The 12613-nt window shown below is 36.3% G+C and overlaps 2 protein-coding genes across 3 annotated transcripts in view; both read right to left on the bottom strand.

Moving 5' to 3' along the window:
* wnk4b (WNK lysine deficient protein kinase 4b) overlaps window positions 1-3934 on the bottom strand; it is a 55419-nt gene extending 51485 nt beyond the window's left edge. For both annotated transcript variants that reach the window (XM_079868218.1, XM_079868217.1), the window contains exon 1: window positions 3020-3934. In XM_079868218.1, the coding sequence (XP_079724344.1) occupies window positions 3020-3628 (609 nt within the window). In that variant the 5' untranslated portion in view covers window positions 3629-3934. The remainder of the gene's footprint in view (window positions 1-3019) is intronic.
* A 6059-nt stretch (window positions 3935-9993) lies between these two features.
* Window positions 9994-12227, bottom strand: coa3b (cytochrome C oxidase assembly factor 3b). The gene is made up of 2 exons (XM_079890007.1): window positions 12020-12227; window positions 9994-10314 (listed from the first exon to the last, which is right to left on the bottom strand). Exons 1-2 carry the CDS (start codon window positions 12192-12194, stop codon window positions 10208-10210), a joined length of 282 nt encoding a protein of 93 aa, XP_079746133.1. The 5' UTR covers window positions 12195-12227; the 3' UTR covers window positions 9994-10207.
* Window positions 12228-12613: the final 386 nt, after the last annotated feature.

Raw genomic sequence — 12613 nt, 5'->3', positions numbered from 1 at the left:
CAAGTCACATGGGCGGGGTCTTACACATAAGGGCCATTCCCACACAGTGAAGCCAAGCTCTGGGTTAAGTCATTCTTAACTTTGATCTCCCTTCAGTCGTCGTGAAAGAGAGATCGCTGAGTCTCAGTGAGAGACTTCAGCCAATCCCATTAGCAGCCTTAAGTCTCAAAGCAAATCCTGTCTCATTTTCACAGAGTGTGGAGCCATCCTCAAGCGGTCACAAGCCACCGTCACCATGGCAGCTCCTCCACCAGACGACCATTTACCAAGGTAATTAAGCGCTGCATTCTGGGTAAAATAAATGTTCTACTCTTTCAACAAGATTAGCTCAATGAGCACGCCACAGGCAGTGAGATGAGCAGGCAGAAAAATGAACTGCAGGATAGTGTTGCCGAAGAATGGCTTTCTCGGATAAAACTGTGCGGGGAAAGCAAGTTCTCTATGAGTGGCCAGGGGCCGGTAGTCTGGAAAGTCACAAAACCACTTCTCTGCCTGTTCAAAGATTAACAAGCATCCTTTTTTTCTAAGAGTCAACGCCTCCTCTAAAGCTACGTTCACATTACAGGCCTTCATTTTCAGATTTTTCTTTTTGTACATATCCAGTATTTTGCTATATTTGCAAGAATAAATCAAGGAAAAAAGAAATTAGCTAAAGAAGCACTCATCAGAAACTGTGTTAGCAGATCATCATCTGCTTTGCCCAAGAAAAGTGCCACTGGCAATGAATGACGACAACAGTAATGTGCACCTGCACAGTGATGAAAGAAATACATGAATTGAAGTCTAATAGTCTATGCTGAGCTCTTTGTACAGTAGTGGTTTTGCTTCAGGACCCACAATTTACATAAAGTGACGACCCAACACAATACCAAAAATGTTTATTTTACAAAAGTAAACAAAAATGTCCATAAAATTTTAATGTTAAGGGGTAAACAGAAATCATTTGACCTAGAATGAGTAGAAATATGTAAATGAAATGACTACTTTTGTAGTGTGTGTGTGTGTGTGTGTGTGTGTGTGTGTGTGTGTGTGTGTGTGTGTGTGTGTGTGTGTGTGTGTGTGTGTGTATATTTATAATGTCTTTTGGGTCGTGTTTACTTTCAGAGGTGTAGCTTTGTTCATATTTTTTGAGGATGAGAGTATGTTACCCAACCTGTTCAGATTGGGATTTGGCTAATTTGGTTAACTTCTACTAAGTGATGATAACTGAAAAACAGAGTTCGGACATTCAACCTTTGACGTCAACCACCAACAATATGGTAAGCATATTCTCCTCCCTTTAAAAAGTTGATTTAGAGTAATTCGCTATCCTAAATACAGTTTAATTGCATATTATTATTTGCATTTAGCATTGTTTATTTTCTTGGAATCCCATCCAAACCTGAAATCCACCAAATGAGAACCACATATAGTGATTTACTGAATTAGCCAAAAACAGATTTGAAAAGCTTAGAATCAGATCAGTGGCCATTTCCATCTGTAGTGTGCACATGTTTTAGTATGCAAGTTTTTGCAGAAAAATAATTTACTTGACAACTAATATGACCCCGTCTATCTGCATAGTAACCACAGCATGTGATCACATATCACACATGTCATGACATCTTGCATATTACACCATAAGGAAGCCTGGAGAAGAATTCTAGATTTTGGATTCAAGGTGAAAGCATAGCTAACAGAACACATACATATAATTAAGATTGAGGATAGGCCTATATCAGACACTCTACAACCTTTATTCAATTTGTACAGTTAGAAATAACAGATCCAGCAGATTTGATCCACATGATTTACATTGTATCAAGCAATGTGCTGATTATAAACTAATAAGCTTATTTAGAGTCTGGACTCTAGTATTATAGTATTATAAACTGTTTGACAATCCACACACACACACAAAAGGTAGGCTATTAAACTAGAAAAAACTTACTTAAAAACCTTGAGGTGAAAATAAAAATAGATTTACCCATCTATATATACCACTGAAAAATGCAACATGACAACCTTGAGCAAGCCATTCCTGACTTGAGCCTTTCACATTAATCAACCTGACTCCATGTGAGTAGATGAGATCATGCATTTGCATTATCTTATTTTTTAGAAAACCACTGCCTTGATTAGACTGAAATGTCACATGTTGATAAAACCTATCAACTGCCTTGCAAATATGTGACATCAGTATCATTTCCAGTGAAGAACAGATGCAGAGGGAATCTGACAACTAGTGCAAAGATAACAAATGCATCCATCCATTCATCATAGGGTGAGCCTATCAGCTGGATTAGGTCATTGTGTGACACAAAGACAATCTAAATGCTGTCAATGCTTATCATGATTTTAAATTGACCTACACCCTTCCTCATCAACATCACAAGATTCTGACCATACAGAACTTGCTCTGGTCCTTACTGCAAGATCCAATTTTACTGACTGACCTGATGGCTCCAATAGGTTACACATCTATGCTGTAATTGCTAACAAAACAATTAAGACATCCCCTCAAAGGAGATCCAAGAAAAAGGTTGGGATTGAGAGTCTTATAAAAAGTAGTCTAAAAAATGCTGGGTTGTTTTAACCCAATTTTGGGTCAAATATGGACTAACCCAAACGTTGGGTTAAAAATGCAATTTAAAAATGTTACCCAACGGCTGGGTTTGTCCATTTTTAAGTTGCATTTTTAACCCAACGTTGGGTTAGTCCATATTTGACCCAAAATTGGGTTAAAACAACCCTGCATTTTTTAGAGTGTAGTATTTTTACTTTTAATTTATGTTTCAAACAACGTTTTAGGAAACAATAAAGTTTACAAGTTAGTTAGAGTCTCCTAAATGCATCGGACAGTGTATCGATAAAACTTAAGTAGGCTACATAAGCCTACTGTCATTATTTATCTATATCCATTACAGAAAAAAATCCTTAGTGTTATGTTTAAAAGTTAACTTCGCTAGGGGCGCCATAAGACAATTAGGGTTGCTTGAGGCGAACCTCAACCGACAGAAGATTTGACCCCCATCCATACCTGCAGTTCACACCAAGCAACCTCCACGGTGGTCTCCGTATCCAAGCCTTTGTAGACTGTCTTAAAAGACCCCCTTCCGATCTCAATGTTAAATTTCAGAAACCTTCCATCAGGTGAAGTCGCCACAGCTTTAGTCTCGACCTCATCCTTTTCCTCCTGCTGGCGTTTACTCTCAAACTGGGCTCTTGACAAAACGAGCTTCTTCTGGGTGCTTTCATCATCGGAGTCCGAGCTGGCATCAGCCTCCTGTGCGCTGGGCTCCTCGGTGGCCCAGGAACCAGCCGGTCTCGGGTCCGAGTCTTGCGTCTCAGGTGGGGAGCTGGAGACAGGTGACATTGGAGGAGAAGAGTCCGTCTTTTTCTCCTCGTTGGTACTTTCCGATATGTTGTCGGCTGACCACGAGAGAGTTTTTGTCAGAGGCACGAGTTTCTCCTGGGACTCTACGTCCATGGTGTGGAGTTTGTTAAACCTGTAGGCATTTCTCCTGGAGTTTGCCGAGTGTCTCCTCCGTCTCGGCGGTAGGCGAACTGGGAAGAACGAGTCCGCGTCCAAACCTGCAGGCAACTTCGGGAAGCTAAGACCAGCCATGTCAACCTCAGCCTGTGACATTGTAGTCGATATCTGTGCTGTTTACATTAGAATTACAGCGCACAATTTAATGCGTTATTTGTCTTGGCATTCCAGAATTTCTCCATAACAACTATGCGTTTACATTTAGCTCAACAATATGCCCTCCAAACAATAACAGCAGCTCGAGAACGAACTTCTCCAAGAGACCAATAAAGATTATATGTAAAACGCGACTATAAAATAAATGAGAACGCAAGTTAACGTTCTGTTGAAATGTAACGAAAGCGTTCTCCACTGAGCGCGTGCTGTGCCTTCGCTTTCCAAGTGCAAGTGTGTGTCTAGTACGCTACTTTACTATGGTTGCTCCTCCCCGTGGAAAAACACCTTAGTAATTAGTCTGTGAGGGACCACTAACAGTCAAGCTACACTGCAATCCCTCACGTCTCAGATATTCCAGTCATCTATTATGGAAAGTCGTGCAACAAACATTTACTCTTTAAAATGTTATTACTGTAGTAATTAATTATTATATATATATAAAAAAAAAAAAAATTATTCCAATAGTGACATGTAGGCTAACTTTTCCTTTCATTAGGTCAGATATTATAGCCAAAGTAACTATATCTGTTCAATTAGTATTTATTCATTAAATACTGGTACTTATTCCTTTGATATAGCCTAAGTCAAGAAGGCTAAATAGGTAACAAATTGCTCATTTTAAAATGACCATTCAATTCCATGAGGAGCTGAAGTTCAGAAATATTCACCCCAGATCATTCCAGTTCACTCTAGTCGTTAATATCTGAACCAAATTTCAAGTTTTACAATTTATTACCAGTGACAATGTAACTTTTGGGAAAGTGTCCGCAAATAGTTCATAATTGAATAGAAATAAGTCACTAATGGAATTAGTGATCTAAAATAAAAGCAGAAATAAAAATTCTATAAAAGATTCTAGTTCGTTAAAAGGAATGCTGAAAGAACCTGCTTGCCACATGTCCATTGCTTAATTTACTTTGGGTTTGTCTGTTGCAAGAGAGTTAAAGTCATTGAGTTAAACTCAGTGCAGGGAAACCCAGATCTTTGAAATCACGATGCAGTGAATTCAAGAAACGGCTGCTTAATAAAAATGCAAATAGTAAGTGTCAAAACGTCCCTTTTTAAAAGTGGGGAAAAAAAATCAAATTATTTCTGATTAGTTGGTCATAGCCCCTTAATGACAATTATATTAGTCCAGCTTAAAACTGCCATTGTACAAATTCTTTCTGAACTGAAAATGATTAAATACTGCTGTATTTTATAGTGCATGTAAGAATCATGCCAAATAATTTAAGAATCAATATGTGAACCCATCAGTCAACCACTAATCTAAATATTGGGGAGTATGTGCACCCCCTTAATGTAGTCATGACCCCATGATCATATTACAATAAGTAGGCCGTATACATAACAGAAACTAATAATAGCTGAACATAGACATCGGGTGTAATGAAAAACCTCTTCATGACATGTTGATAAGCTCAGACACTTCGAAACACTTACTGAAAACATGTTTGACAATATGACATACATGACACATGTTTTTACTGGCTTCATGTGACTATAAATATTATACCGTTCACATACAGCAGCAATCACTGAAACTTTTCCGCACCAGTCATTTATCTCTCTCTGTCTCTTGTCTTTGTTATTATTGTCTTAGTTTCCTAGCAAAGAGCTGATGCCCAATAAAAGGACATGGACTGATTGTGATCGCACAGAAGCGTGAGGGTCAGTGAGGGTCGAGCCACTCAAACACAGGTCATGTTTCCGACTGAGTGTGTGTTTTTATTGGCTTAAATACTCGAAGGATTAACTTTGAATCGTCTTGTTCTACCAGCGGGCCACAAGGGAGGATTTATATGAAGCGACAGGTGACTTGACAACAGTGTTTATGTTCATTTTCACAACAGTGATCTCAGGAGCATTGAACAGTCAGGGGAAATAGAATAGGGAAAGTTCACTCAAAATTGAAATGTATTCATCCTCCAGTCCAAAACTGTATCCAAACAACATTGGACCTCATTGACTTCATTATACAATCCTAAAAATAAAGGTTATTTATTGGAATCTATATGGTTCCACTGGACAAAAGGGTTTTTATAGTGGAAAATGTTCTTTAGATTAACAAAATGTTCTTCACACTGATTAAAAAAAAACATGGTTTTAAAGGAGAACTCCGGTCAATTTTAACATTGAGCTCATTTTTTTGTAAATTTGGAGTGCTGTCAATACAGAGAACAACGACAAAAATCGGTGTTGCCTACACCGTGTTATCCTCTTTTTAAAATTTGCACCCTGTTGACTTCAATGGGGCAAGTTTTAAACCTGCTTTTAGCCTCTTAACATCCTTGATGTGTCATTACAAGTGCACAGGTCATGTGAGTGATTCCTTCAGAGTGAACACGAGTGAATCTGACTGCAGTAGATGTGAAAGAAATGGATAAAAATGATGTTATTTAAGCCAGCGCTCATACCTGTATTTACATCCTGTTTTCGGTTGAAGTCCAAAGTAATCGATTTCCGAGTTCACGCGCGTGATCATAGGTACTAAACCAATGCGCGTGAACTCGACAATCGATTACTTTGGACTTCAACCGAAAACAGGATGTAAATACAGGTATTTGCGCTGGCTTAAAGGGTACATAACATGCACAGTTTCACCTAATCTCATGTTAATCTTAAGTACCTATAGAGTAGTAGTGCATCCTTAATATCTCCAAAAAGTGTTTAGTTTTATTATAATTTTAAAAGAAAAAACAGCTTTCCGATTCTCTCCGGGAAAAGCCGAGGTCCTGGAGGCGGAGCTCAAGCGGTAGCGCTGATTTCCAGCAAAAGACAGAAATCTGATCCAGTTGTACTTACATGACTGGGGTCTTTTATCACTGGGACCGCTCCACGTTTTAATAGCAAACGATTTGCAAATCCAGCGTCGAGGCCTTGTTAATAAAACATTCGTCACTCAAATGACCAGAACACACAACCGCACTTCCTACACTCCGTTGCTGCCCCGGAAAAACAAACTGCATCCACTGTTCCTGTAACACTGGGTTCTTTGGAAAGCTGAACACGGTAAGCTTTCCCTCACATCCAAATACACACTTTTTTGGAGACATTCTTGAACAAATCCTATGCAGCGCTGGCGCCGATGATTTCCTGTTGAAGCACGTTGATGTGCGCGGTCTCACTCTCCTCTAGTCGACGTGCGCGCGGGCGAGCTTTTCTGAGAGAAATGCTCATATAAGGAGTTCCACTCTGATCTACGTCATTAGATCCACGATCGAAAAAAAACCAGCCGAAACTTGCACCAACCCGGAAGTAAGATTTTCGGCACAGAAATTCTCCGTTATTCGTCCAAAATATTTTTTTTAAACTTTGCCCATGTTTAGCATGAGAATCCATCTCTTTAACAGTGTAAACAACTCTGAATACATGAAACACCATTGTACCCCCCCTTTAAATAACATCATTTTTATCCATGTCTTTCACATCTACTGCAGTCAGATTGACCCGCAATTGAATCGATTGTCGAGTTCACGCGCATTGGTTTAGTACCTATGATCACGCGCGTGAACTCGGAAATCGATTACTTTGGACTTCAACCGAAAACAGGATGTAAATACAGGTATGAGCGCTGGCTTAAATAACATCATTTTTATCCATTTCTTTCACATCTACTGCAGTCAGATTCACTCATGTTCACTCTGAAGGAATCACTCACATGACCTGTGCACTTGTAATGACACATCAAGGATGTTAAGAGGCTAAAAGCAGGTTTAAATATTGCCCCATTGAAGTCAACAGGGTGCAAATTTTAAAAAGAGGATAACACGGTGTAGGCAACACCGATTTTTGTCGTTGTTCTCTGTATTGACAGCACTCCAAATTGACAAAAAAATGAGCTCAATGTTAAAATTGACCGGAGTTCTCCTTTAAGAACAGTTCATTGAAAAGGTCCTTTTGGAGACCCTAAAAACCACCATTGGAACTTTTATTTTAACGCTCTAGTAAAACATAAAAAAATATATGTATTTTTTATTTTTTTATTTAGAATTTTTTACTTCATCTGAATGGTACGAAACTTGGTAAAGGTTTTGGCACTTGCTATGTGAACACACACACACACAAAAAAAAAATCATGGACATGATTCGAAAAGGTTAAATGGTCCTGAAAAAATAGTCACACTTGTACTCCTTAAAAATGACCTCATTGTAAATAAATAGGAGACGAATTTCATCTAGTGGAATCTTTTGGTACTGCGGCCAAACAAAATCTTACTGAAAGCTCATTTTTTAGATATCAAGCTCAACTTGTTTAGATTTATGGCTTTGATTTTCTTGCAGTTTTTGAGTAAAACGTGTTTTTGAAAATATATTTCATATCAAAATTGAAAATAGTGTTTTTGTGCATTTTTCAAAACAATAAACGTAAAATTCTGTAACTCTTTCTAAGTTTTAAAAAAATGTTTCACTTGTGTAGTCTTTGAAAAGAGATCAAACTTATGTCTGTGCTTTAAAGCATTCAAGATTTATGACAGTTTAAGTTGGAAATTTAGTAATGTTTGGTATAATTAAGTAAAAAATAAAGTTAATAAACGGATTATAACTACAGCGTAAATAATTTAGTATCATAAAAAACCCTGAAAATACAAAATATTAAACAAAAAACATTATCAAACTAAAATATAGAATGAATCAATTTGAAATAATAATAAAAAAAAATTGGTCATTTTTGACGCAAAGAGCACTTGTAGTGTATGGATGAAAAAAAAGGCTTTCTTTGAAATATGTTCTTTTGTGTTCTACAGAAAAAAACTAAGTCATCCATTTTTGGAAGTGAAGGGAATAACATGAAGGTGAATAAATGATGACAGAATTTCCCGTTTTGGGTGAGCTGTTGAACGGTTGAACTGGCTGGCCTGCAAACTGAACGATGCACTTAAATGTTATCTAAAAGAGTATCAGAACACTGAAGGCTGTTCGCGTGCCGTTTCATGGCTTCGCTGGAAAGCTTCGTTGAGCTGAATGACCGCATTTCACAAGCAAAATCACGTGTCTGAAACCGATAAAGAAGATATGAATGTGGTCCGGAATGGAGCTACAGATGAGCTTGTGTGGAGGATATCTCCGACCCCCAGAGCGAGATACTGTAGTGCCTGGGGCTCTGAACTGACCCATGTGACACACAAGCTCACAAGACAGACTTGTGTAAGTGTGCACTCTTATCAGGATCAACACATTGCTGCTCCGTGAGCTGCTCCGCCTCGCTACAAATCAACCCCTCCCCGTGGAAAACTTTTGCAGAATCATATTTATATTAAGAACATCTTGTTGGATTGAGAGAGGAGGACATATACAGTATAATCTTGTGACAGAAGTGGGTCATGTGAGAGAGGTGATGACAGTTGTTATTCTCACTAAACGGTGTTGGCCCCGCATCACCTTTCTGCCCTCCCTATGGATCTCTGTGCAAGCTTCCAGGAAAGGAATAAACACGAGGAGTTTAGTTTCATAGATGAGTCAATACAACTAATTCCAATTTATATTCCAGGTTCAATATAACTCATAAGCATTATCACCAAAAAATATTTCCACTCGCCATTGCTTTTCTTTATAATAACAATAATTATTATTTATGAATTTATTTATTGCTATGTTAGCATCAAATGCTATGTACAAAATATAAATAAAATAACAACATGAAATATTTCAGTGTAATGATAGAAACTCTAAAATTTCCTAAGTTAAAAAACTTTTTAAAAACATTTAATAAAACTTCTGAATGAAACTTGCACCCTTTTCATAAAAAAAAAACTCAAAAAGCTCATATATAAATAAAAAAGCACTTTATATATATATATATATATATATATAGAGAGAGAGAGAGAGAGAGAGAGAGAGAGAGAGAATGTTGATTAGATATGTAACCTGGAATTTTTCATTTTGCTTTAACATGATCCCCAGTAAGAATATTATCAGAGTGGAAAAGGTTGAAAAAGTTAAATTGAACATAGCTAGCTCTATGGGCTACGGCTTTGCAGATCTTAGGATTGTTATAAATACTGTTTGTACAATTTTTTCATTATGACATAAAGAACGACAATTTGTTATATTCTCCAGATTTCTAAGAAAAATCCTGCCTTCTATATATCACTAATCAATTTGTTCCGTAATAAGCAATACGTCAGTACTGTTCTTGAGCGACACATGACCGGAGAGGTACAGTGTGTCCTAAGCTTATAAAGATATGAGTATTTACTGTGTAAACAAATTACCATCACCTCCTCCTGATGGGACTGCACATACTGCCATCTAGTGGAATACTTTTTTTAAGTCACAGGAACTATTATAACAAGACAAGGAATAATTCAAATAAATATATCTTTATTGAAATCATTCCTTAGTGAAATACGCATTCATGAGGGCATTTGCATTTTGCTTTGTATCATATAATGTGGCCACTGGAAAATAAATGTTCATTGAGACTGTATGTAAAAGACCAACAGTCTCAAACATCAAGACGAATGTTGACTGTCTTGCCAACATTGCAGAGCTGGAGCTCCTTCGGCATCACTAAGACTAAGAGTTGGCCCCCGTCCGAGGCCCTTTCATGATGAAGGTCTTTGCCTCGTCATCAATCTCGTCCAAGATTCTCTCCTGCCTGACTGAGAGAATAGTGTAGCTGACTGATGGAGTAGTTAAGGCCATTAAGTCACACGACTGGAGTATGAGTAGCCTATGTGAAAATGTGCTATTGACATATTTAACAGAAAGAAATGGATTATGGTGCTAACATATTTTTTTAGATACTGTATGGTACCATGATAATACAATGTTTTTTGAGTCATGAAAATCTTTATTGTACATTGTTCACTGTCCTTTGGTACTCTTTTTTTAAAAAAAATTAAATATGTTTTGTTTTTAAAAGAAGTCTCTTCAGTCACCAAGGCTGCATTTATTAAAAAACAAAACAAAAAAAATTATCATTACTCCAGTCTTCAGTGTCACATATGACATCCTTTAGAAATCATTCTAATATTCTGATTTATTATGAGTGTTGGAAACAGTTCTGCTGCCTAATATATTTGATGAATAAAAGGTTAAAAAGAACTGCATTTATTCAAAATTAAAAAAAATATTTTCTAATAATATAAATCTTCTTTACTATCACTTTTTATCAATTTAACACATCCTTGCTGAATAAAAGTATTGATTTATTTCAAAAAAAGAAAGAAAAAAAATTACTGACCCCAAATTACTGACCAGTAGTGTATATTGCTGTTACAAAAGATTTCTATTTTTAAAAATTTGCTTCTTTTTTTATTTTATCTTTTTTATTTTTTATTCATCAAAGTATCCTAAAAATGTATCACAGGTTATGAAAAAATATTAAGCAGCAGAAAAGTCCAACACTCATAATAAATCAGAATATTAGAATGATTTCTAAAGGATCTTGTGATAGACTGGAGTAATGATCCTGAAAATTCAGCTTTACATCACAGAAATAAATGATAATTTAAAGTATAATAAATTGAAAACCAATTATTTTAAATTGTAATAATATTTCACAATATTACATTTTTTTTCTGTATTTTTGATCAAATAAATGCAGGCTTGATGAGCAGAAGAAACTTCTTTCAAAAACATTAAAAAAAGTAATGTTTCCAAACTTTTGACCATATATGCATGTATGTATATGTATGTATGTATGTATGTATGTATACTGTATATACATATGTGTACTGTATATATATATATATATATATATATATATATATATATATACAGGGTGGGCCATTTATATGGATACACCGTAATAACATGGGAATGGTTGGTGATATTAAAGTCCTGTTTGTGGCACATTAGTATATGTGAGGGGGCAAACTCCTCAAGATGGGTGGTGACCATGACTTTAATATCACCAACCATTCCCATGTTATTACGGTGTATCCATATAAATGGCCCACCCTGTATATATATATACACATACATATATATATATATATATATATATATATATATATATATATATATATATATATATATATATATATACAAACATACATACACACATATATATATATATACAAACATACATACACATATATATATATATATATATATATATATATAATATTAGCTTAGCTAATACTAAGTAAACAACAGTTTTACTGTAGTAACGATGGTATTTTATAAGAAATTAAGATTACCATGTATTTTTTTTTAAATAATGCCAGTAAGAACGTTCTAAAATAAATTGGCAGAGTATGAGCAGTATTAATTATATATTTTTTAATTTAAATGTACAAAACGATGTTTATCCACTTATGAAAATAAATCATTTGAGGCTCAGCCCTCAGCTGTCATGTTATGAAACTATGAGAAGGATACATATGCCCACCACAAAGGCTCCGATGGTCAGTCCCGTGATCAAATTACGGCTTCGGAGTTGTTTTGAGTGCCTTTTCCAGTATTCCAGCTCCTGCTGTCTTTTAAGCATCTGTTTCTGGGCAGGTGTGAGATGTTTCGGCGCCGCAGAGGACGCGTTCTGAGTCTCTCCCTCCATGTTTGTTCCGTCGTCTGTGACGTCAGACGCTGCACCAATCAAATCATCCATATGCGATACGTCACGTGTCTCGCTGCGAACAACCAGGGGGTGTCGCTATAACTACGAGGAATATTTTGGCAAGGACTTTTTCACCAACAGGTTTTAGATTAAATTAGGACATTTAAGTAGCTTTTTTAAACGTGCCTTAGAAATAAAAACTTACGTGTGCATCCTGAGACAAAACAATGGCACTGACATCTTAAAAATATCTTACATATACAAAAACATCTTAACATATACAAAAACACCTTAAAATATAGTTGCTTTCAGTTAAAACAGCTCAAACATGCATTTTAGTCTGGGACTAGACTTAAGACTTGTCTGTGAAACTGGGCATTAGTATGACATGAAACTCCTTCATCTATTATTCCATTATG

This window comes from Squalius cephalus, assembly GCF_949319135.1.
Source record: "Squalius cephalus genome assembly, chromosome: 1".
Classification (NCBI taxonomy): Eukaryota; Metazoa; Chordata; class Actinopteri; order Cypriniformes; family Leuciscidae; genus Squalius; species Squalius cephalus.
This window is presented reverse-complemented; position numbering and strand designations above follow the sequence as displayed.

Bases quoted from the DNA above. Each gene is read 5' to 3' on its own strand.
- coa3b (XM_079890007.1), bottom strand. From the start codon at position 12,194: ATGGAGGGAGAGACTCAGAACGCGTCCTCTGCGGCGCCGAAACATCTC. The intron at 10,315-12,019 runs GTATCCTTCTCA...CTACTCCATCAG, and splicing joins AGCCTTTGTGGTGGGCATAT to TCAGCTACACTATTCTCTCA.